The sequence below is a fragment of the Pelobates fuscus genome, chromosome 3 (genome assembly GCF_036172605.1).
Source record: "Pelobates fuscus isolate aPelFus1 chromosome 3, aPelFus1.pri, whole genome shotgun sequence".
NCBI lineage: Eukaryota > Metazoa > Chordata > Amphibia > Anura > Pelobatidae > Pelobates > Pelobates fuscus.
The window spans coordinates 50,247,867-50,274,639 of NC_086319.1; the positions used below are offsets into that span (position 1 = coordinate 50,247,867).

General features: G+C 40.8%; 1 protein-coding gene across 2 annotated transcripts in view; it reads right to left on the reverse strand.

The window, feature by feature from the left end:
- Positions 1 to 14,433: 14,433 nt before the first annotated feature.
- The window catches only part of FRS2 (fibroblast growth factor receptor substrate 2), a 34,150-nt gene continuing 21,810 nt past the window's right edge, over positions 14,434 to 26,773 (reverse strand). The window contains exons 2-7 of one of the 2 annotated variants that reach the window (XM_063447021.1): positions 21,798 to 21,898; positions 21,117 to 21,208; positions 20,704 to 20,890; positions 18,953 to 19,108; positions 16,846 to 17,009; positions 14,434 to 15,858 (exon numbers count right to left, since the gene is read on the reverse strand). In XM_063447021.1, coding sequence (XP_063303091.1) covers positions 14,902 to 15,858; positions 16,846 to 17,009; positions 18,953 to 19,108; positions 20,704 to 20,890; positions 21,117 to 21,182 — 1,530 coding nt within the window. In that variant the 5' untranslated portion in view covers positions 21,183 to 21,208; positions 21,798 to 21,898 and the 3' untranslated portion in view covers positions 14,434 to 14,901. Of the gene's footprint in view, positions 15,859 to 16,845; positions 17,010 to 18,952; positions 19,109 to 19,571; positions 19,621 to 20,703; positions 20,891 to 21,116; positions 21,209 to 21,797; positions 21,899 to 26,773 lie in introns of those variants that run through there. The other variant, XM_063447022.1, reaches the window with a different exon arrangement.

Here is a 26,773-nt window from a genome sequence, read left to right on the forward strand (position 1 = left end):
CAAAATAAATATACTCACAGTATACAGTGCAGATGACACTGCACTTGAGATATGGCGTGGGTGGTATAATCCCCACCTTAGGATATATAAAATGCCAGGAAAGGATAATATAAAATTGGAGTGATAAAAATATATATAATAAAAATATGAATGGCACAGAGATAAAGCCAAACGTAATTTATTATTAAAAGTATACAATAAAATCCATTAACGCGTTTCACCTCAAGGGTTTTATCAAAATGGAATAACATTTAAAACCTGGCAAGAATAAAATATATATAGGTGCACTGTTACTTTAAAAACGGCGCCAAACATAGCATCAATTAACATTAGCCAATCACAGTTAGGCATAATACATATGAAGGATACAGCTTATAATACTATTAAGAATAGGTATATTCTAAAAGTTTGGTGTGTGCCAGACATAATAGGCAGAAGAAAAATGGAAAACGAAGCTATATAGCTTGTATAATATTAGATTGTATTTACACTCTAGCGCGTGGGGTTGTGGGAGATGTAGTCCGCTGGCCACGTGTCAGTTTAGATCCAATGAGCATCCTGGGCGGGGCTTGCGCGCGTCACATGGTCCGCATCACACAAAGACAGTGTGATGCAGGAGTCATGTGATCGCCGCTAAGGAGCTTGGGAGATGTAGTTAGAGAACCCGAAATGGGTTTTTAAATAGAAATAGCTAGCTTAGGAATATGTAATGTCGGCAAGAGGATGCATGGCAACAGATAGCCAAATTTAAAATTAATACAAGGGTAACATATAAAAATTAACTTGGTATTAACAGGCATAAATGATATATATATAGAAAAAGATAGCTTAGGTATATATAATATCAGCAGACAAATTAGTATGCATGTAAAAATGCTGGATAGCAATAAATAGCCATATATAAAGTTAGTAAAAGAATAACATATAAGAATTAACTTGGTATTAACAGGCATAGACAGTATATATGGTGATAATCTTATTAGTATTAGATATGTGTACTATAGCAGCATGGGTGGTATTCATCACATTAGTGCAAGGTGAACTAGCAGCATAATGTTCCATTATAGGAAATAAGATAAATATAAAATGTCTTAGAGGGCAACACTTGCTTAAAACCATATGTAGAAGCATATATATATACAGACAAGTAGAAATTGAATAATAAAATGAAAATAAAAATATCGATAAGAATATCTATTCTGCTTGGTGGTATCCCAGACCATAATGCCGTAGGTGACAACTATGACTAGGATAGCCCCCAAATGACCACAATAGAAGAATTAAACCACATATTTATTAAAATATTTTTAAACCATTTTAAAATTATAAAAAGTTAAATAAATCAAAGTCTGCATTTAAACCTTTGGGGGCTAGGGTCTGTAGGTTGAATACCCATTCCATCTCGTTTCTGCCTAAGATATTTTTAAGATTTCCCCCTCTCCAGGGAAGTTTACATTTTTTTATACCCATGCAATTAAGAAGTTTGGGGTCCCGATTATGTATTTCAAAATGTTTTGATACGGAATGATTAGCATATCCATTTTTTATATTGCGACAGTGTTCTGCTAATCTTGTTTTCAGGCATCTGGTTGTCATACCAACGTATTGGAGGCCACATGGGCACTCCAATAGGTAAATAACCTATTTGACTAATAACCTATTTGATTTAAAACTAGTGATTTTGGACTGGGTAGTGGGATTAGTACTTTTACATACGACACAGCGTTTGCACTTATAAAAACCCGTCATCCCGTTTAAAAAAGTAGATTGTGTTTCTTTTACTTCTCTGGTGTAATTATTGGTTAAAATTGATCTAAAATTTGGTGCACCTCTAAAAACAATTTTGGGCTGTATTGGTAATATTTCTTTAAGGAGGTCATCTTGTTTTAAAAGATGCCAGTGTCTATACCGATGGGGCCCGGCCAACACACTGAACGTCACCAAGGGCGAAACAACATATGTCATTCACGACATGCAAGATGCTGCAGCGGCACTGAGAGACCTGGGTCTCCCTCTGGACTCCCTCAGAAGAGCGCTGCCCGCAACCTCTTGAGGCCTTGATCCGGTACACGCTGCAGAATTCAAGCCCAGGCAGAAAGCCACGGAGACCTACGCGGTGGCCACGACTTGAGCCTGCCAGGCCCCTCACCGGGACACTATTTTTTCCACCTCTTCACAACATTGTGAATACTGTTGTTGTTATATGCATAGCTTACCTTACTTACTTCTAGGTTTTTATTTTTACTTTACGTTATTTTATCCTGCCATACTATGTACCAAAAGTATATAACAAGAAGGGGCCCTATGCCTGACTGGATGAAACCAGACGGATAGGCTTTCACTACGGACCCATATGGCCCAGCCCCAGAGAGATTAACATAGCCCGACGAGACCCCCTAACCCGGCCTTACCATAACCTACCACACATCACAGATACCTCAACGCCTACCCTTAAAACGACGGCTTAACCCATAGAAATCTTACCACAAGCTGCTCCCGACATCAGAATGTTCCCTCATATTGTACGGTCACTGTAAATATTTACATAACTCGGCACTATATATTAGCCACTTGCACTAGAACTGACCTCACTTTATAACAGAAATTGTGCAAAAGTTTTTATGTACCCCACTATAACGATTATTGTCGAAACGTAATTGGATTGCCGTTGGGGCACCACATACGCGATGTTATGTCTATATGCACTACAAAAATAAAGAATTGAAGAAAAAAAAAAAGATGCCAGTGTCTCTTAATCGTTTTTTTGATAAAGCCGCTTTTATTGTTAAAATTAAAAATTATGGGAAGAGTAGGGGCTTTAGAGGAGTCTTTTTCTTTATAGGTTAAGAGATTTTCTCTAGGTTTACTTTTTACTGTTGTTATAATGTTCTCGGGGGCGGAGCCAAGCAGCTGAACTGAATGGCCGCATGTCGGAACAGCTCGGCACCAACAAGTCACTAAAACGCTGAAAACGAGCTGAACAACCCTCAGACACAAGCCCAATACGGAGCATCTGGAGGGTAAAGACACAATGGGTCGAAAGACCAAGAAATCTAAGCCTGACAAGCCCAGCATAAGCAAAAACATAGGGGACTTTTGGCGCCAGGCCCAAGGAGCGGGAGAAGCCAAGATGGCCGCTTTTGCGGACTTCACCTCCGACGTGTCGGATGACTTCTCGGATGGTGCAGCGGAGGAACAGGTACTACCAATACCGGCCCCCAAGCCACCACCTGCACCACCAGACTCGGCCCCGGTCACAACGGCGGTCCTGAAAGACCTGCTCGCGAGCCTACAACGTACGCTACAGGCCGACGTGGCCCAAATACGACAAGATCTGAGAGGCCTGACAGGCCGCATGGCCACATTGGAACGGGACACTAACCAAAACAAGAGGCATATATCGCTGCTGCAACAAACAGTATGTGAGCTAACGCAGCAGCAGGCAAAAATGGAGCTGAGGCTCTCGGCGGCAGAGGACCATAGGAGGAGCCTAAATCTAAAGGTCAGGGGGATACCTGAAGTTACAACGGAGGCAGAGCTACCTCACCTGGTACGCAGATTGCTCCAAGCGCTCCTACCGCCCAAGCAAGCGAAAGCTGTGGAGATTGAGGGGATGTTTCGCCTACCCAAACCAACTAAGGCCCCGGCTGGGGCACCTCGGGACCTGATCATCCGGTTCCAGAGGAGCAGAGACAAAACGGCAGTCCTCAACGCGGTGCGCAACCACTCTCCATATTCCTTCGAGAGCATGGCACTCTCCTTCTACGCTGACCTATCGGGGAACACACTTGCATGGCGCCGCTCTCTCCAGCCCTTCACAGCCCTCCTACGAGCGAACAGCATCCCCTATAGATGGAGATCTCCCCGCACACTGCAGGTACATCATGGAGACGCCACACACCCAGTCCACGACATACAGGAAGCAAAAGGGATACTGCCAGCACTGGGACTCCCAAAGGACTCCATGGCTAACAGTGTGTCAACTGCTACCACTCACAGCTGGAACCCAGCTAATGCCCCTCCATTTATCCCACGGGAACTAAGGAGAGAACTACACACACTAAATACCACCTGAAACCCCTCAGACAGCTTGCAGAGATATGCCGTCCTTCCCATTTATTATAATACCGTCCCGTTCCAATAGCCGCAGAATACTCCGTCCTCAATTCAATGTGCACATACCGTTGTGGACTTTTTCCTTTTTTCATCTACTTTATCACTGCCTCCACTTACCTTTTGGAACTGCAGCAGCCGACACCAGATGGACACTGGGACTAAAGTATATCTTGCTTAGCCACACAGAGCTGAACAAAGAGACAGGACCGCCTCTAAGTTTTTGAGGACTTTCAGTGTATTGACTATTTTTTCTTTCTCCTTCCGTTTAATTTTTCTTACACACACTCAGCATATCACATAGGATAGCCCCCACATGAACAACATACGCATACACCGACCGACAGACCAAGTCGAACATAACCCCCCCACACTCCCACCACGCCCTCGGGTGATCATAGGAACTTGGCAGTTACACACACACACTACGCCCTGGGCAGCCCTGACGAGGACAAGGTGGTACACAATACAGCAGGAGCCTTACCTTGCCCTGCACCGAAGCCAGCACCTCAAACACAACTTGGAAGGTTCAGGCCCAGATAAGGTGACGTACACACCACCTCACAAAATCAGACACACCGAGACTTTCTACCCAAATGGTGCTATATAGTATCTGAATACATGCTGTGTGTCAAAATACCTGGTTAACAACCCCACCTATGTAAATGTCAAAGTTTCGAGGCCCCCCCTCACCTTTATTCCGGGCGTCAGCCACAGTACTCTACCACACACCGCCCATACTATGCGTAGCCGACCATACTTTCCTCGGTAGAACAACTACGTACCTTTAATGCATCATTTCAGTAGGAAAGATATAGAGGTACCAGCACTTTCTCCTAACCTAATCTATGTCAGCGTAGGTACGTCAATTATCCCGTTCTACCATACATATCCTACTATCTTAGTGCTAGCGAGATTACACACACACCCATTCCCTGCATGTGATTCTTCCTACTACCAGTTAAGACCTCCAAGACCGCGTAGGGATGTTACAAAATTTAATTCTCAAACGTGAAAACTATGTTTATGAAACAAAAATGTGCTACACTAATCACCTCTCGTATCGCACTCGTTTAAGCCTAACCAATAATGTACATGCCACGTTTGTAACTTGCTTTAAAGTCATACTATTTACTAATTTCTATGCCTCATAGTTAAGAAAGCATACATTCACATATTTGAATGGACACATAGGTCTAATGATGTAAACCTGTAATCCTATCGTGTCTCAATGCTTTAGACATACTGATTCAGAATGTTTCCTATCTAATATTGCCTGTGTACCACGATTTGTACTCCTAGGACACTGTTTACGTCTTATTTTCATGTTTCTAAAACAAAAATATTGTGCTGTTTACACTGCCACATGTTGAAATGCTGACAAACCGCTTGCAGAAGCTGTCGTGGCACTGCACGCTGTCCTGTAACTTCATGCACAAGTAAAAATAAAGAATTTAAAAAAAAAATAATGTTCTCCAGTTTTGTGGGTGAGTAGTTCTTCTCAATGAATTGATTTTTTAAAAGCAGTGATTGTTCGTTAAAATCATTGATAAGAGAGCAATTCCTTCGCATTCTTAAAAATTGGCTTTTAGGGGCGCTCTCAAGCCATGGTTTATAGTGACAGCTCGACTGGTCGATCGCTGTGTTGGTACATACCTTTTAAAAAAATGTTTTTGTATGTACCACCCCTTGTTTACTAAAAATGCTTAGGTCTAAAAAATTGATTAAATCTCTACTATATTCATGTGTTAAAACAATCCCTCTATTATTTGAGTTGAGATGTGAAATAAAAGCATTGAGTGAGTCCTCAGAACCTCTCCATATAAAAAACAAGTCATCAATGTATCTAAAATAGGTGACCAGGTTCTGCTCCCACGTATGCTGCCCCCAAATGGCACTGGATTCCCAGTCCGCCATGAAGAGGTTGGCATAGCTGGGAGCAAACCTGGTCCCCATCGCTGTGCCTCTCTTCTGAAGGTAAAATGAGTTAAAAAACCAGAAATAGTTATTGTTTAAAATAATATCAATGCCTTCTATAATAAAATCAATTTGAGTATCTGGAACTCTTTTTTCGTTAGAGAGCATGGATCTAACGGCATTACAACCTAATTCATGCGGGATTATAGTGTATAGGGAGGTAACGTCACATGTCACAAGTAAAAAGTCTTGTTCCCAGTAAAATCCATTTAAAAAATTAAGTAGTGTCATAGAGTCCTTCAGATAAGACTTCATAAGTTTCACAGTCGGTTGTAGTAGAGTGTCAATGTACTGAGATAAGTTACAAGTTATGTCTGGCACACACCAAACTTTTAGAATATACCTATTCTTAATAGTATTATAAGCTGTATCCTTCATATGTATTATGCCTAACTGTGATTGGCTAATGTTAATTGATGCTATGTTTGGCGCCATTTTTAAAGTAACAGTGCACCTATATATATATTATTCTTGCCAGGTTTTAAATGTTATTCCATTTTGATAAAACCCTTGAGGTGAAACGCGTTAATGGATTTTATTGTATACTTTTAATAATAAATTACGTTTGGCTTTATCTCTGTGCCATTCATATTTTTATTATATATATTTTTATATATTTTTTATATATATTTTTATCACTCCAATTTTATATTATCCTTTCCTGGCATTTTATATATCCTAAGGTGGGGATTATACCACCCACGCCATATCTCAAGTGCAGTGTCATCTGCACTGTATACTGTGAGTATATTTATTTTGTTTTGTATATACCACATCTTATCTTCAGAGAGCACTATCTGTTATATATTTTTCTCCTTTTCCCTTTTATATTTTACATATCACGGGAGGATCCAAAGCATCATAAGAAGAGAGAACACCAGCGCAACATAGACATTTATCCTCCTTTTTATATTGACTTTTATATATATTTATATATATCCTTTTTATATTTTTATTGGGACTTATTTTATTGTATCTCTTGGCGCAGCCTTTTCTCCCCTTTTTTCCTGTACTTCCTTATTCTGGGGTCGTTTGCTAACCAGTTTGTTGGTTTCAGCAGCCAGGGTTAGTACCTTCGCCATTGCCTTTTCCAAGGATGTGACTACTGACGCGTTAATCATGGCCTGGAGGTCACTTGAATTCTGAGTATGCTCCATATTTGGGCCCTTACAGGCACAGGTATATATATGAGAGGTTAGGGGGGGCTGTGTGGAGGGGACTTAGGCCAGTGGCTGTTTAATAATTATCGCCAGGTGGCGTGAAAAAAAACAGACTCTGCAATACTGGGGCTCACCCAGTAGGTCGGAACTGCTGTAACAGCTTCTGTTAGGCAGCATGTAGGGAAATTTCCCAAATGGGGGCTCACCCCTTGCCAGGCTGCTAGGTAAAAACCTAACTGGCAGTCCCATTCCCCAGGGTAATAACACCCAAATGTGTAGATCCAAATCCGGTTTCACCTCTGCCAATTTGTTGGGAATCCTCCTCAAAACGAGAGCCTTGAGTTGTTGTGAGTTGTACTCCTATTAAACTGCACCAACAAAATGGCCACCGCGGGTCTCGCAAGAGACCCTGGGCGGTTGACAGGAAAAGCCTGCGAAAGCGGATTCATGATAAGTGAGGCGTTCTGCAGAAAACTCCCGAACGGCCGTTCGTGCAGTGAACCAAATTGCCGAACGCCCGTTGTGGGAAATCCACGAACGGACTGGACCTTGCGACACAGTCCTTTCGTGAAAATCTGTGCGAGCGGTAAGTTTCAATTCAAAAACACGAAACTGTGAGCTAGCGCGAACAGGCGGAAAGAGCAGAACGCAGGGAGCTGCGTCATTTCGTGCCGAGATGCACGAACCCAATAGGGAGCCCGCTCTGTTTGCAAGTAATGACAGCACGAACAGGGCGGGAAACAGTTAGCAAAGTGGCGAACGTAGCCACTCGAGGAGGGGGGGGGGGGGGTAAGGGGGAGAGGGATGAGCGATGCCCTCTCAGAACGGGTCTGATGGGAGAGGGGATAACCTCTTCAATGGCAACTGTTGAAGGTGGCACAGCAATGAATGGAATCCCCTGCCACCCCCAGTAAATAGATAGCAAGTAAAGCAATCTAGAATACAATAAATCTAGTATAAGATCCTAACATGTATATAAAATTACAGATAAATCAGTTCTCTGACCTGACTTGCGATGGCGCAGCAAAGAAAGAGAAAATTATTGGCTATGCTTGGACTTATATACTCTCTGACTCACTCTGATTGGTTCTTTCTTTTAACATTTTTTTCTTTCCTGCTATGGAGTTAGTAAAGAAAGTTAATGCAAAATATGAAGCCGCCTGTCATGTTATAAAATGTATTCTCTTCAGGGACAACGATCCGTCTCTCTCCACTTCACAGACCCAACACAGGTGAAGGGAGGCGGATCCGATATCCCAGCAGCAGTTACAGCTTTGACTGGCTGTTACAGCGATCACATGAGCTGGGACATTGCGATTTGATGTTGCTTGTCTGCCACTAACTCGTAGGCACCCAGCAACATCACTAACCCCGCGATCACCAGCACTGCGATCCATCATTAAGGGGTTAAAGAGTCCCCTTTTTAAACCCTTTTATTGCCAAGGGAGTGAGAGGGACAGTGTGTTAGGAATTCAGCTTTGTTTCCTTCACGTTTGTTGGCTGTGCGTGTGGTTCAAATGCACCTGGGAAACAGACCATAGTTGCCTAACTTCCTGATCTTTTTTACCCCCACACAAAGCAGGGCACTGGGTCCTGCTTACACAACCACTCAGAGGAAAAAAAATTAAATTATCTTTAAAATTAACCTTATATGTATAGGTACCTCCAACAAATGCAATACATATATACACACACAGAGACAGAGAAATATACAGACTGCTAAATGCAGTCTGCCTCTCCAACTTCCCCCTCCCCCCCAACCTTGCCTCTCCAACTTCCCCCTCCCCCCCAACCTTGCCTCTCCAACTTCCCCCTCCCCCCCAACCTTGCCTCTCCAACTTCCCCCTCCCCCCCAACCTTGCCTCTCCAACTTCCCCCTCCCCCCCAACCTTGCCTCTCCAACTTCCCCCTCCCCCCCAACCTTGCCTCTCCAACTTCCCCCTCCCCCCCAACCTTGCCTCTCCAACTTCCCCCTCCCCCCCAACCTTGCCTCTCCAACTTCCCCCTCCCCCCCAACCTTGCCTCTCCAACTTCCCCCTCCCCCCCAACCTTGCCTCTCCAACTTCCCCCTCCCCCCCAACCTTGCCTCTCCAACTTCCCCCTCCCCCCCAACCTTGCCTCTCCAACTTCCCCCTCCCCCCCAACCTTGCCTCTCCAACTTCCCCCTCCCCCCCAACCTTGCCTCTCCAACTTCCCCCTCCCCCCCAACCTTGCCTCTCCAACTTCCCCCTCCCCCCCAACCTTGCCTCTCCAACTTCCCCCTCCCCCCCAACCTTGCCTCTCCAACTTCCCCCTCCCCCCCAACCTTGCCTCTCCAACTTCCCCCTCCCCCCCAACCTTGCCTCTCCAACTTCCCCCTCCCCCCCAACCTTGCCTCTCCAACTTCCCCCTCCCCCCCAACCTTGCCTCTCCAACTTCCCCCTCCCCCCAACCTTGCCTCTCCAACTTCCCCCTCCCCCCAACCTTGCCTCTCCAACTTCCCCCTCCCCCCCAACCTTGCCTCTCCAACCCCCCCCCCCAACCTTGCCTCTCCAACCCCCCCCCAACCTTGCCTCTCCAACCCCCCCCCCAACCTTGCCTCTCCAACCCCCCCAACCTCTCCTCTCCAACCCCCCCCAACCTCTCCAACCCCCCCAAACCTCTCCAACCCCCCCAACCTTGCCTCTCCCTCTCCAACCCCCAACCTTGCCTCTCCAACCCCACCCCCCAACCTTGCCTCTCCAACCCCCCCCCCCAACCTTGCCTCTCCAACCCCCCCCCAACCTTGCCTCTCCAACCCCCCCAACCTTGCCTCTCCAACCCCCCCCAACCTTGCCTCTCCAACCCCCCCCCAACCTTGCCTCTCCAACCCCCCCCCAACCTTGCCTCTCCAACCCCCCCCAACCTTGCCTCTCCAACCCCCCCCCAACCTTGCCTCTCCAACCCCCCCCCAACCTTGCCTCTCCAACCCCCCCCAACCTTGCCTCTCCAACCCCCCCCCCAACCTTGCCTCTCCAACCCCCCCCCCAACCTTGCCTCTCCAACCCCCCCCAACCTTGCCTCTCCAACCCCCCCCCCAACCTTGCCTCTCCAACCCCCCCCAACCTTGCCTCTCCAACCCCCCCCCAACCTTGCCTCTCCAACCCCCCCCCAACCTTGCCTCTCCAACCTCCCCCCAACCTTGCCTCTCCAACCCCCCCCCAACCTTGCCTCTCCAACCCCCCCCCAACCTTGCCTCTCCAACCCCCCCCAACCTTGCCTCTCCAACCCCCCCCCCCAACCTTGCCTCTCCAACCTTGCCTCTCCAACCCCCCCCCCAACCTTGCCTCTCCAACCCCCCCCCCAACCTTGCCTCTCCAACCCCCCCCCAACCTTGCCTCTCCAACCCCCCCCAACCTTGCCTCTCCAACCCCCCCCCCCAACCTTGCCTCTCCAACCCCCCCCAACCTTGCCTCTCCAACCCCCCCCCAACCTTGCCTCTCCAACCCCCCCCCAACCTTGCCTCTCCAACCCCCCCCAACCTTGCCTCTCCAACCTCCCCCCAACCTTGCCTCTCCAACCCCCCCCCCAACCTTGCCTCTCCAACCCCCCCCCAACCTTGCCTCTCCAACCCCCCCCAACCTTGCCTCTCCAACCCCCCCCCCCAACCTTGCCTCTCCAACCTTGCCTCTCCAACCCCCCCCCCAACCTTGCCCCTCCAACCCCCCCCCAACCTTGCCTCTCCAACCCCCCCCCAACCTTGCCTCTCCAACCCCCCTCTCTTACATACAAACACATTCTTACATACAAAAACTGCTCAGTGCTAAATACAACCTTGCAAACATGGGTATATGGTGGAGCCCCAGCTGTCAAAGCATTGTTGGAGTTGCATGACAGATGGGGATCTACCTTTTGGCCACACTTGCAATGGCAGGCCCCAAAAAAGTCTTGCACCAGGGCCCTCTCTACTTTAGTTCTGCCACTGGGATGGCATGATTGCATGCCAGGGAGTGAGGATGCAAGGTGCAGGGGGCCCAAACAAATGCTTTCCCAGGGTCCAACTATTATGAAAGACTGCCCTGATTAAAAGTTGTAATAGCACTTACGAAGAGACTTCTGCCATAACCTGATCAGATTGCAAGGTTATTACGTGACACCATGTCAAGACTAGTATTTAGAAAGACGTTTCACAGATTCCCCTTACAAAGCAATAATGGAATAATTTAGTCATCCTAACCCGGCTCTCATTGCCATGGCAGTGATCACTACTTTTAGTTGGAGATAATGGCATTTAGTGTTCCTTTAATTTGTGATATAGAACCATAATTTTATTAAATTTGTTATATAGAACCATAATGTTCTAGATCACAAATTTAATCTGGATTTAGTTTTTCTGATAGCATTCATTTTAAGACATATCTTAGCTCAGGGATTCCCAAAAGGTAGATCCCCAGTATGTTGTAGAACTACAACTTGCATGATGCTTTGCATGCCATTAGAATGACAAAGCTTAATGGAAGCTGTAGTTTTAAAACATTTGGGGATCTACGTTTTGGGCACCACTGCCTTACATGGTAGTTTAGCAATATTGAGTCTAAATGAGCAGTCAGTACCTAACCACATGAGAGGTTACAGGATTTAACATTTAATTATGTTTTAACATGGGATTTTTTATTTTTATTTTTTTTTAACGGCCAATATTAAATAGGGTGGATTACATTTAAATCAATATTTGAATCACTAGCCAGTAAGACTATTTAAAATCATAATTTTTAAACTTAAAGTCTTATTCTTGCTGGTTGTTATAATTTTTTAATATTTGCAGCCAGATGAAGATTCATATTAAGAATAACCTTTCAGATTTGTTTAACAATTTTATCAGACCTGATGATTTGTTATATATCATTAAAAATACATAAATAACAATGGTATGAAAGACCACTCACTTATTTTTCTTCAGGGTGCAATGACTCCAGTTCCACCTACCGGATAGGTATCAAACAATAACAAAAAAATGATGTCCAGCACCTTCTTATTGTGAAAAGATGATATCACTTTATTTGCCAATAGAGGGATATCATTTTATCCACAATGAGTGCTGGACATCTTTTTTGTTTATTAAACTTACATAGATAATGCTCAAATTATTGCAAGGTGCCCTATCTCCAGTTTAATAAGTTAATCACTCATGTTTGGAGAACAATTTAAAATTAACATGTTCGTTGAATGTGCTTATATTTCCAGAACAATGGGATTAAGGTCTGAACTGTGTATGTTTATGTGATAAATTACCTGTGAAAAAATGCTGTGTTACCACTAGTTTAACTTGAATTATACAGAAAACTATACTGTAGGCACCTAGACTTCATCTTCCACTGTCCCTGTCACCTTGCAATGTAAAACATTGCCGTTTTAGAGAGCCGATAAGGTTTATATTGCAGGGTTGGGTCTGCCTCTAGTGGTCGACTCCGTGAAACCACGTTGGATGTCCTCCTGCAAACACTTTAGGAATACAGCTTTGTATTTCTAACACTGTAGTGTTTCTTTAATGGAATTCATTTATGAAAAATTTAAATATTGCATGAATATACAGCCTCATCCTACATAATTAATCCTTATTTCATGCGCTCAATAACCTGGAAGAGACTCACTAGAGGTGTGTTGACATTGCAAAGAAAACATGCAGCTTCTATAAAATGGTAATGTTTTAAATTGCGGGGTTAATCATACAGGGCCCCTGCAACCATGCCGCCTAATTGAGATGACATGGTCTTAGTGCCTCTAGCGGGTCTTTAACAAAGGATTTCTTCAGACTGTATAGTGACGCCAGCATTCCAATTAAAACACACAGATATAAGTACATATTATGTTTATATGATGTAGTAATTCTATTTTTTTTGTTAAACTAATTTTCATGTTATTTATTAACACTATTAAAGTAAAGAACTGTACACACAAAGTAGCACTGAAGCCTTCACTGATGTGTTGGACGTATTCACCCTTGAAATGTGATCAGATTAAATATATTAATTACCTGTAACGTGCATACAAACACATAATGCATACACCATGAACAAGTTTAGGAAACTCTTTTGAATATCATAAAATTTGTGCATGAATAAAATGATCAAAGGTTAATGTTGGTGAAATGCACATTTGCCATCTACACGGTTCATTCCAGTTAATTACAATATCTGCATCTTTAACAGTTCTGAGTTTTCAAACTACACAGCAGGAAGGTACACATTAAGAACAAATACATGCCACCCCATACCAACATACCTACTGTAATGCTGCATTCAAATAAACCACAAGTGAGCTATTAATAATCAGTATTTTATTGCCATGCTACAAAATGATGTTGGCACCAATGAAGTGACAAGGTTGTCAATATCAAAATATATATATTTTAATGAATCTTTGGTAAGCAATGTCAATAATTGAAAATGCAAACCAAAACAATTAAATTATAGTATTTAGATGGAGCATTTTTTTTCCCATTGAAGAAAAAATAAAATAAAAAAACAAAACAGATTATGTTTCTGCATAGTATTTTCTTCGCTTGTACCCAACAGTGAAAAAAGAAGGACCAGCAATACATCGCTCTGCATTGTGTTGCACAATCCCAGCACTTAACTGGTTCAAGCTCAAGACATGAGTCATGGAATGTTTTAGTGCAGATAGTAACCTAATATACCATTTAAAAAAAAAAAAAAGGTGTCATGACAACGTTTGGCAATGCACATCTAAATAAAGTTCTTTGAAAAAAAAAAAAAATTAAAAACCAACTACGCTACTTTATACAAAGTTGCTATTTATATATTTTTAAGAAGGAAAAAAAAAATGTATGATGCAAATTAGGGACACTCAATCTTACAATATCATACAATGTGATAAAAAAATTATAATTTTTTGGCCTTTATACATGTTTATATGTCTGCATTTATTCAATGCAATCAGGGTATACTGTACCAACCCACTCACAGGTGGAACTATGTTCCTTTATAACCAAACACCCAACTTGAGATACTAAGGCGCAAGTGGCCATTTTGGGAACATAGCTTGAATAGTGCTTGTCGTGCAAAGAAAAAAATAAAAATATACATATACATATACATATACATATATATATATATAAAAACAAAATTGCTTGGATGTAGCATGTTGCTATAGAACAGCATTATAGCCAGTTGAATGTCATGTGAGCCAATAAATGGCCTTTTAGACACCCAAATGCAACTATACACTCGTACCAATGTCCATAATCCTAAATGCTGGTGAGACATTTTTGGCAAAAACCTGGCGTCGTAAAAAGTTAGTATAAAAAAATACATACTGTATATATTTCACACATTCGTACTGCAAATGACATCTTAAAAAAGTCCTGCATTTCCATGTCAGTCTAAATGCAAAAAGAATGTGAATAAACCAAAATTGGCATGTCACTGCAAGTCTATCCAATTAAATAGGCACAAAAAATGGCAATGCAGCTAAGTAGCTATACAGTACATATTACTACTGTATTGTGAATCTTTCACGAGTACCTGCTCTACATCAATTCCCTTTCGACAAACACATGTAATTTTCAGTCTATTAAAAAAGAGGGGTTAGTGTTTAAAATGTGGAAGTTTTTTTTTTCTTTTTGTGTTAAGAAAAATCACAAAAAGGTGCAAAATGACGTGATTTCTGAGGCTCACATGGGTAGGTCCGTACTGTTGTGTCTAGTTTTTCTAGATGTTCCATCATCTCGTGGCAGTGCTTTCTGCAGATTGGACATAGCAGCAGTCCTTTCAAGGTCTATCACAGCATACAGCTCTGTCCGTCTAGTTGGGGTTTGCGGGAGTGGAGTGGTAGGAGTTTTGGGGGTCTGAGGGTTGTCAGAATCACTGCCACATTCCAAATCAACCTGTATGTAATTAAGCTGCCGATGTTCTAAGCTTGGGCGCCTTATATCAAAATTAAAGACTGTCGGTATACAGTTCTGTCGCCTTGAAAATTCAACTTTGTGAGCACTCAGTGGAACAGTAACATTCTCAGTGTTCACATAATTATGCATTGAGTCTAGGTTATTGTGAAAACCATTTAGGGACGCGGTCTTTGGTCCTAAAATATCATCTTCCTCCTTGATGGGCTTCCGGGCTTCCCAAACTGGAGGAAGAGAGGGTAAATTTTCATAGTTTATCAATGCAGTTCTTCTCTGTGCAGAATTGTTTATATTTTGTATGTCTGTGGAGATGGACGGAGCAACACGCCCCCTCCTAGGCCCGGAAGCAGGGATGGATATTCCATTCACATACACCATTTTATTGCCAGAAGGTGTATCGCGACGTTCATCACTGTCATACCCAGTGTCCCATTCTGTGTTATTTGGGCAACTGCAATTTCCAACATTTCCAACAGCTTGGTGTTCGTCAAGTTTCTCCAGTTTCTTTTTTTCCATTAATTGTCTTTGAACAGGAGTTGGTCCTAAAACAAACTTCACTCCTTCAGGCTCTAAAATAACCTGTGGTTCTCTATCTGGAATGGGTGGCTGCTCACTTCGAGTCTGGTTTCCTTCTGCACTGGGAGAGCGAAGCTCCAGGGATGCTGGAACACTTGGTCTGGAATTTTGATCCTCCTGAATCCCAGTTGTGTTAACATACGTATGCACCTACAGAAACAAATTTAGAATTAAGTTAAAATGCAATTTCTGATCTCAAAACACCTCGATATGGTTTTCAAATCTCACCTTAAATGTTTACACGGTTTGTTGCAGGGTAGGCTCTTACCGCCATAATGCTGGAAAAGCATGAGGGGGAAATGCAAACTACAACATCTAGAGTGTTTAAGGTTGCCTACCCCGCTACAGAATATGACTAATAGATAAAAATAAATTCCCACACAGAAGTTTGTGGAGGTGTATTAACAGAATTTTAAGTTTCCCATCTTATTCATAAGTGATCGTTTCAAATATAATAAAAACATAACACGATACATAGGTCACCTAAAAAGCATAACAATTGTTATTAGTGTAGCGGTTCTGGTGCCAGGAGCGCCCCACAGAAAGAATTTAAGTGCTTTCATAAATTACCTGGGTGCCCAGGTGCCATCCCCGCATCCAGTCTTCTCTATAGAGCCAAGTACGGCTGATCCAGGACAGTGCTCATTGACAGAGAGTTATTAGTTGACTCTTTTGATCAATGATCACAGCTCTGTTTGACCCTGCTAACTAGACTCTCAGACAGAAGAACAGATGTAGGGTATGAGGCTGTGGTTTCCCAAGAGAACCCAGGTAAGTTGTCAAATCATACTTATCCTGTCTGTACAGGTTATAGTGTTTGGAGTGTTCCTTTTATATACAATACAGGATTGCTATCTCTCTCTCCTTGTAAGGGCTCAATACTTCCACCGACTCACTAGCCATTGGTAAGACATTCCCCTCTCGTGAGTGTGTAATAGACCCTCCAGGCTTGCTGACGCTAGCTACTTTTAAGCCTGTCAAACAGACATTTTGAGCCCGGTTCATATCGTATTTGGTTTCTTCCTGACATTGGCACTTTCCCCTGCTTCCTTTAAACAGGTGTGGATAGGCCGACCCATGGAATCATTGACACAGAAAATGCTATGGAAGTTAAAATAATTATGAAACAGTACTCACATGATCTTCAGGAACAAGTAACGGATGTGTTGATTCTTCTCCTACAGAAGGAAGGCGGGTGCTACCTACTGAGGGATGTCTACTAGACGGATGTGATGATGCATCTCCAAAAGATGGATAACGGGGATATCCATTGGGTAAGCCTGACCCACTAAATCCCGGAGCTGTAGCACAGGGGGGAATACAGAGGTTTAAAAAAACCATTTGTTAAACTTTTTTGTTTGATTTTTGTTTTAATACTGTTGAGGAACTCTCCAGACTTTAACACACCCCTTATCTTAAAGTGACACTACACATTACAAAAACTTAACACAAAGTTGTTAAAGTGAAGTTCTTATGGTGCAAGGAGGGTTCAGACGTGGTTTGCTAAAGGGGTTAAACAGTTAATGAACTATTAAAACGCAAAGTCGGAAACAGCACCTGATTGCACTGCCCCGTCCAACAAAGTTTTTGTGGTATGCCCGGAGTCCTTTAAAAGGGACAGTCCAGGACGATCTTGACCTACAAATTTCCTCATCATGAATTGCCACGGAGGGCACGAAACGTGCCAAGTCTAGCGTTGTTACCCACATATGTCCTATCCACTAACTTCAATAAAGGCTATTTTTCTTTTACTAGCATGAGTGGAGGAAATCTGGAAGTCAAGTCTATCACTTTCAAGCAGCCACTGAAACAACAAATGCGTCTCAAGGATAGAGGTATACTTATTGTGGTCTCTTCATATTTAGTGTGTTCTGTTGACTCCAGCGATTTGTTTTTTTTCTACTTTTTATTGTGTTACGCATAAGCAACAATTCCACTTAAGATATTGAGATTTAAAGTTCTTGCATCATGGTGCTCACTTTCTGTCAATGCGGAACTTATCCAATAAGCAGTGGCTTATGGCCATACTAGGGGGTTTCAGGGAGCAGTAATTCAGTTACCGGCTTCCTATCTTCGAGAGCCAACAGCTGGACTACAACTTCCAGAAATCTGTGTCATGCTACCTAGCATAGATTTATTCAATAGAAAAGGGAAACACCAGTGTTGCGATGGATTGGAAAAAATAGGGAGCTTATGGAAGAAATATATTAAACAAAAAAAAATACATAAATACAATAAGCATAATCAACTCTAACCTATCCTAACTATTGCACCTAGTGCAAGAGGTTTTTTTTCCCTTCCCGTAATGCTAATATATAAGCTTGTATTTTAATTTATTAACTTACTACCTTAAGCCCTGTAGCCTGTTGGAAGCACCTATTTTGTTTTTCAGCGGTTATTACGCTTGCTTCAACATCCTCCTCTACTTATTTCCTGTTTGGGAAGAACCGACTTGCTTCCATTAACCATTTGCATGTCTGCACTTCTTAAAACTGGCTTCACTGCCAGCACTACAGCATGCTCGAAATCAAATTATGGTATACCTTCCTCAGCTTCAAGAGGTATGATGCTCAAATGCTGTCGAGTTCTTACACAGAGCCTATTCTGATTCCCTCCTCCCTACTTCTTGGTAACGCTTTCCAATAAACATAAGAGAAACAAGAGAACCGCCCAGACAAGGGTTCTCATGCTACAATTATGCCGAGACAGTCTGTTTAAATCTATGCCAACAGCATAAAAGTGAATTGACAGAAGGAGGCTATTTATCTTCAGATTTTAGAGAACATATGGATGTGCTAGTAACTTTGCTAGCCCAATGTAGACATTAAATATGTTTCTCTATCGGTAAACAAGGCACAGGGCCTAGGGTTGCTGACTACCCCTCCGATTTTTGGTTTTACTTACAGCCATATGGCATTTTAAAACTATGGGGGGGGGGAGCCTCTGCAGGTGTGTATATGCCTTCTCAGCATGTTGTCCAACTTCAAGAGCAATTACTATTATTGGTCGTCTGGCATGCAGTAGCATTGTGTAAACCATCACTACTGCCACCCACCCTCTGCAAGAGAATAACCTATGCTTTGAGAGGGGTCCAGTGCACAAGGCAGCGCTATTTTTTCATGGGCTTGGAGTAGAAAAAAGGATTAACACACACTAATGACATGCATAACTTGACACATTTAACGTACAAAAGAAATGTGCTGCAATTAAAGGATTTCAGATTTAAATTCCAAATTTTACTTACTGGTTGGTGTGCGCGGCGTCCTTGGAGCATCCAGTTCTGTTTGAGGGTTTCTTTCAACTACTGGTTCCTCCACAACACTAATGCTATTATTCTGCATGATCTCCTGCAGCATGTTAAACAACTCTTCAGCACGGGCACATTTGAAAGCAAATATTCCTGAAATAAATATTTAGAAACGCTCTTAAAACTTACATTAAAAAAAAAAAAAAGGTCAAACAGAAAACACTCCAGGATATTGACAACACTTTTAACCATTCACTGAGACAGATAATGGAAGGAAAAACATAAGACAATAAAATGGCCTGCACAAGGAAGGCGTTGAAGAGAAGCATGTGTGTGTACATATACATTTATATGCGTACACACACAAACAAACACACACTGAGACATTGGGCCTCCTGAATGACTGAAAAATAGAAGTAATTATGTGGTCAGGCAAATAGACCCTGCTCCACACTTTTTTTTTTTTTTTTTTAAATAAGCTCTACTGTTGTACATAAGTGACTGCCCCATTCTTGCTGGCCTCTGGGGGGAGACGGGGGAGGAAAAGACAGACAGTACAAAGAAGTCATTGATATGGTACTGAGCATCTTTGGACAGCAGAGGGAGCCCAACTTACCAGTACCAGCAGAGACAACCAGTGTAGTCCCAGCTTTGGATTGCTCTTCCTTTTGCAAGCATTAAGTTAAAATTAACACTATCATTACAAAAATGTTTTAATATGCAGCTGTTATCTGCAGGATGATACTTAAGACCCTGAACTTTTATTCTTGAATTTAACAAATGGACACACTAATGTATAGAATGGCACTGCCAAACAATCTTTATTCTGGCAAAAAAAAAAAAAAAATGGAATGTATAACATTATTCCTGAATGAAAAGACTATCAAAATTAAAAAGCAGAAATGTATCGATCCCACATTAAAAACAAATATTTTCACATATAAAAATGTTTAAAAAAAGTCATTAGACAACTAGTGAGGGGTTTTTTTTTTTTTAATCTACCTATTACAACACAATGTTTTAGACAGACTATCAAAGCTACCAGGGATATTCAGTAAACGCAGTATTCTAGCAAACTAGCAACATTTATATATAAATATCCAATATGCAAAAACTCTAAACCCCAGTCACATTTGAGCTATTTCAGTCTAAATTTTGAGGATTTCAATTTACGAACATTCATAGTTTAATTCATAACACTGCATGCCTTAGAATGTTGTTTCCAAGACCTGAATGCTGGAACTTGGTAAATCTTTAGGAGTAGGCCACCTGGTGCAAGGAGGCATCAATGCTTGAAAACAGAACCAAGATGCATCATAGGGGTCAAAACAGAGAACTGTTTCTGTTTTTCACTTTGCCCTTATGGTCAACCTTAGCACAATGTTTTAATTTACAGGGTCTCCATATTAACAGCTTCAAGCAGGGTATGCATTCTGACTCTACTCAGCATTTTCGGAATCTCTCAGTTACTAATCAGAGAAAAAAAAAAATGATTTTTAAGATAAAGCCAAACAACAAATACGTTGTCTTGTAAAAATAAAATAAAAAAAATCAGGCATCACCGCTAAAACTTGCCTGGAAGAAAGCTAATTTTACAACTGCTATTGCACTTTCTATATTTTAATACTGCAACTACTCACTAGTTTAGAAAACGCTCCATGGTCTGAGGATAACAGCATTAACCTCAAACTTTAATTTTTCACTCAAAAAGGGTTAAGAGTATCAATGGATAGGATTTCTCCACATACCTTGTCCTGTCTGACACCTGCGGCCACTTTCAAAAGAAAAGAGGTTTGAATCATATCCATAACGGCGAAGGCAGAGGTAGGGCCATTTGACGGAGTCTCTCTTGCGGGTGTATAAAACCAGTTCATTTTCAGTCAGCTCCATTATTCCAGAGCCCAGCTCGTTACCATCATCATCAACATTAATAACCTTGCAGAAACAAGAAGAAAAAAAAATAGTTCAAGGTTTCGCATATTCAATTTTCATGGTTACTGTGAGAACAGAAAGATTAGACACCTTGTAAGCAAATCACATGCTTTACTAACCACATCATCCTCATTTGAAGTTTCGGAACGGTTATCCCAATCAGAATAAACGCTGTACATGAATATGCAAACTAGTCTAATAAGTTCTAGTGTTTCAAAAGTTCACTTACTTTAAATCTGTTTTGCTGGTTTTCGGGTAAAGTTTCTTTATCTGGACAGCTACAACAGCTACCCATTGCTTCTTTAGAAGACCATGTGATCACTGGAAAAGAAAACAGTGGGAAAAAAAGCTAACTGCACAAATTCTCTAAATAAGAACCAAGTTTCTTTGTGGAAAAGTGAAGATATTTAAGGAGTAAGTAATACGTTTAAAAAAAGACTTGTTTCATGTAAAAGCATAAATGCCAGGGGATGTCAGCTTTTTTTTTTTATTCCCCCCTTACAGGTGCAGGAATGACACTCTCAGCCAATGAATGATAGCCAAAGCTTGACAATTTTGATACAGCTAAAATGGAACGCAAGCGCCCAATGACCCAACGATTCAAAAATGGTTTGACTCCCTACCATTGGATGGTGTCCGATACCTGCAACAAATAACACTACAGCACACTGTAGTGGTTATGGTGCTTCGAGTGTCCCTTTAAATTGTTAGCATAAAGCTTTGTTGCAAAATGTTTACTGTATACTGCAGTCATATGTAAACATGCATGACTTAACAAGGCTACAAAGTATAACAATGCTGGGTGTTATGGTAATACACTGAACATAAGCAGCATCAAATGGACTGTTAAATGCTACAGTAAAACATGTTTATGTATTTATGGCTACATAGATCAAAAGCAGAAACTTACATAGATCTGGCCATCAATATCCCTAGCCTTTGCTGCCTCATCAGGACGTCAATCGTACTCCATGATATCATACCGATTATGTTCCTAAACAGCCTTTTAACCTTTAAAGAGAAAAAAATAAAAGAAGAAATGCATTTAAGTGGTTTGACCATTGGTATTGGGTCACATTACACACCACCTACACAGCTTAGGATAAGACTTACACAGACCACATGCTCAGATAGACTGTTAATGTACCACCACACATCCCACACACAATTTCCCAGGATGCTTGAGTTCTCAGAAAACCACTCCCTAGGCAGCATACATAAGTATTTAGGCATATTGTTCACTTGTAAATTGCTTTGTCTACATAATGGCAAAATATACATGTATAACAAAAAACAAATGACCAAACATGACCTCACTACTTGAAAACAAAAAAAAAGTTAGTCTGTTGGTAGGTGGGGCAAGCAAACTGTAGCATGGAGCACACAAACTTGTTATATTTACATTTAAGAGGCAGCAATCCTAAGCATGAAAACAATCAATGGGAAAATGTTCCTCCACCCACGCATGAGCAAACAAAGTCTGAACTGGCAGCCTGAAGAGAGATTAGGCAAGAACAGAAAGTAAGACCACACTCGATACCCAACACATACTTTCAGCAGTAAGAAGGCCTCAGTCTATCCACAACACAGTAAATATCAAACTAACACGTAAAAAACACACACCCTATATGCCATATTTTTAGCCCATTAAAGCAGGTAACTAGAATTCTCCAGTGAAAGGTCCTTTGAATGTTCCCCCTTTCGGTAGCAAGCCAAGATACAGGTTTTAGCATCTTAGCTGCTTCCATCCACAGAAGATCTACTCCATGGCACCATAAAGGTGCTGTGTTTGCAGGCCACTTCAGACATGTGCAGCACAGATGGCAGCATTGGTACCATGAAAAAGTACTCAGTCCAGAAAACCGATGGTCAGTAACATTGTTCAAATCATGGTCCCACAGACTGGGAACAGAATCTGGCTTGTGCTCTCCAAATTACCTTCAGTGGTTTCCACTTCTGTACTTGCTGGCCCTGGAACGGTTATGGAGTCTGGAGTTAGGCTAAGGAGGTGACTCACACTGAAGCATTGCCTGTAAGGTCCAAGCATGGAACTGCTATCCTTGTGAAGTTCACAGTTTCTTTTCTGGACTGCCCCATATACCCAAGGGTCTACAAGACCCAATGCAAAACAAAAAAAAACACCACACCCGGCATTTGCAAACAATTGTGAGAGCTGCATTCAAACATGAAACTCTCATAAGAATACACATCTTGGGCTGACTGTGAGTACATCGCTAATTGGATCTGATAAGCACAGTACAAATAGAAATAAGTACTACACCTACTAATGTACCTCTCCTCTTATTCTATCACTTAGTTCAGCTTATTAAGTAAAATAAGTACCAATTAAATGGGACTAGCAGCTAGAGACCATAAGACAATTATTGCCAATCTGGAAAAAGATAGCCATGACTGGAAAAAAAAAAATAGACAATAGATATGCATATGTACACACACAATAATATATATATATATATATATATATATATATATATATATATATATATATATATATATATATATATATATATATTATATAATATATATATATATATTTATTTTTTTGTGGTCAGGGACAATAAGCAGAGTTATGTTAGTGGTGCACAAGTTGGTTGTGGTGTGCCGAAACAGACATTCGGGTAGGCCTGTAAAAAGAGGGCCCACCAATTAATATTAAGTTTATAATAGTACAGCGCAACAGAATCTGATAGCGCTATATAAATAAAATAATAATAATATATATATTTACACACAAAATATATAGATATACTTACATGTGAAGATATTGTATTCACTTGCAATCCCCACGTATCTGCTAGGGTAACTGGCTATGACTCATCCTACATATCGCTGTTTTGCATAGTAAGCGCTACATCCAAACTACAACTCCCAGAAACCTCTGCAGTGCAATCTAAAAGAATAGCACAATTAGTGCTGCTGCTCTAAGGCAATGAGCAGCAAACCACAGATAATTAAAGTGTGTATTATTTTGGAAGTAAGAGTAAACTTATAGTGAATCTAGAATTTTAGGCCATTATGGGGAAAATGGGAGGAGGGATTGGTGGATAAGATGCCTGTGTTGAAATAAGCCAGTAAAAGTTGTGTGTGGAAAAAACAGTGGCAGGAAAGAGTGAGCTGGGCTTTGGAAGGGAGAGAAGCAATGAGGGTAGTAAAATGAGAGTATTGCAATAAGCAAGTCGGGAAATAATGAGAGTGCAGGAACAAGTGCCTTAGTTGTATCTTAAATTTAAAAATGGTGAGTGCTGGATATATTTTTAAGGTGGAGGAGGATTTGAAGAGATGGATGTTAGGAGGAGAAAGGGCAACACCAAGGTAATGACTAAATATTTTGTAAGAAGCCAGTTTGCTTGTTCTAACAATAAACTAAAAATTAACCTCTGCCCTCAATTGTAATAATGAAATCAGAAAGGGCAAACAAAACATGCATAATATATTTAAATGCCCTTTCTGTATTATATGCATCAATGCAACTCAAAGATACATCGACTTTCTTATCAGTTAGTATTCTCGCCCCTCATCTAAACAATAAGTTGGCCAGGGGGTACAAAATACACGGCTCTCTCAAGGGACAAAAAACAGCATTCTTTCCTAGTCCCTCTCAGGACAGAAGAGAAAGGGCAGACAATTGCTAATTTGCATGATAAGTGCTAATGCAAATTTATATTAAAAAAAGTGTTACAAAACTCAAACAAAAGCAGACTCTTTTTTACATGCTAAATGTATTTTAAATATAGTGAGGCTTGATCAAACACCAACTTCTTGCATGTATAATACTGCAAGATAAGCCGGGCTAGTCCTGTCATTTCATGATCAATGTGAATATTTGGGTTGGGGGAGCATACTTAGTTTGAAGGAATGAAGTTGTGGTTCACAAATGTTAAGGCTGCAATACTGTGCCACTCCTAAAATCTGTGGCAAGATGAATATGATCTAAGATAGCAAAACCATGGTGAATGCCAAGTGAGTGACACCCATCACAGAACTACAAAGAAAAAAAAAAAAAAACTTGTTAAGTCGGTGTGCCAGGCAAAATAATACTTTGGCATGCAAATAGTATGAAAATAACATGCTCTAAAAATAATTAGTGAAAGAGAGAAAAAAAAAAAAAAGTCCTGTCTAAGTAGAGCACTGATTAAAACTGATGTTCCTAATACTATACATATTTTTTTGGAACATTCATTTTATTTGTGAACATTTCAATCCTAGACAGACGTTTATTCATGTTTTTTTAAGAATGGTAATTCTCAGTCCCCTGTATATTTCTGCAAGGCTAGTTTAACTACATAATTTAGCAGAGACACACAAACATAAGGCAGTAATAGGCTAAGTGCTTTTGCGATAACAGTTTAAAAATATTGAGCAAAGATAAGTTAAGTTTTGTTAATTTTCTATTTAAATCTTAATGAGTCAAGTTTATTTTTCCTCAGACAAAATGCCTTTTTGAAGATAAAATGCATACGTAACACTTTTAGATGGTGTTCTAAGTAAAGCATGCAACACTACTAAACAAAATAATTACTTCGAAAACAACTGCATTTACACAGGTCTACATTTAAAAATACCGGAGGGTGGGGGAAGGACACAAGGGCTAACCAGATATATCTGACCTGTCACAATGAATGTTTTGTCTAACCATTGTCATGAAAGTGTTAATGAAATGTACCAGAGGCACAATGAAGAGAGGCCGGTTGCAAGAAAAATAGCATTTAAAAACGGTTGTCTGCAGCTCTGACAGAGAATGGGTTAAAAGAACTTGCAAGTTTTGCAGTGCACAAAAATAAATGAGCTGTATCATCTTTTTCACCAATGCTAATCGACATACAAAAAATAAGCTTTTATTTAAAAATTACTTTGAAAGGTAAACATAATGAAAGCACAGATTTCTAAACTAGAAAAACCACTTGGACAGACTTTAGATTTCAGCAGGACCTATATGCCTGTAGCCTTTAACTTTGCCCAAAATGCCTGATCAAGAAACTAATTATTTACAGCAAATCTGTAACAACTTGTTAAAATGTACAGAACTAGAATTTATGAGAGAAGATAACCATGTTACTTTTCATTACTTTTTTTCCTAGACACACAACATTCTAATTACTTACAATACCTAAAAGTTGAATTTGACATTTTTTTTCGGCTACAATTTAATTCACATGCCTTGACAATTAAACACCAACATAAAAAAAAAAAAAAAAAAAAATTATATATATATATATATATATATATATATATATAATTTAAATAATATGCATTCTCTTCATGTTCATATAACTGCCCTGCAGTTTTTAAAATGGATCAAATAAAAGCATGGAAATTGTATCGTCTTCTCAGAGAAGCTAATCCAACTCCAGTGAAGTCATCAATCCCGAAGACTTTTGTCCAATCAGATGTTTCTCATAGAGAAGCATTGAAGACCCACAGAGCATGAGTCAGTCGCTGCTATCCAATAATCCAATGCTTCACATAGACAATAAATCCTATGCATTATTTGCTTTCAACACTGCATTGTAATTCAAAGTATATAAGGAGGAAAAGCCTCTAGTAGTGGTCTCAAAGCCACTAGGGGTATTTTCTGTCAAAATTAAACATTGCCATTTTTCAAAAGCAGCATCTATGCACTAAAATCAATAGATTAAAATGTCATGGAATTGGTGCTTAGAGTGTTAATTTAATATAAAACCTCCACACTAAAAAAAAAAAAAAAAATTCAAAAATTAAAATTGATAAGGTTATTCATTAAAGTGTGAAATTCGATTAATTAAAAGTAAAATCCAAATTTTTAGGCTATAATAGCAAAATTGAGAGGAAAAATAAAAATGACCTCCAATGCAATGCACACTTTAGCGAATATTCAAATCAAACTCC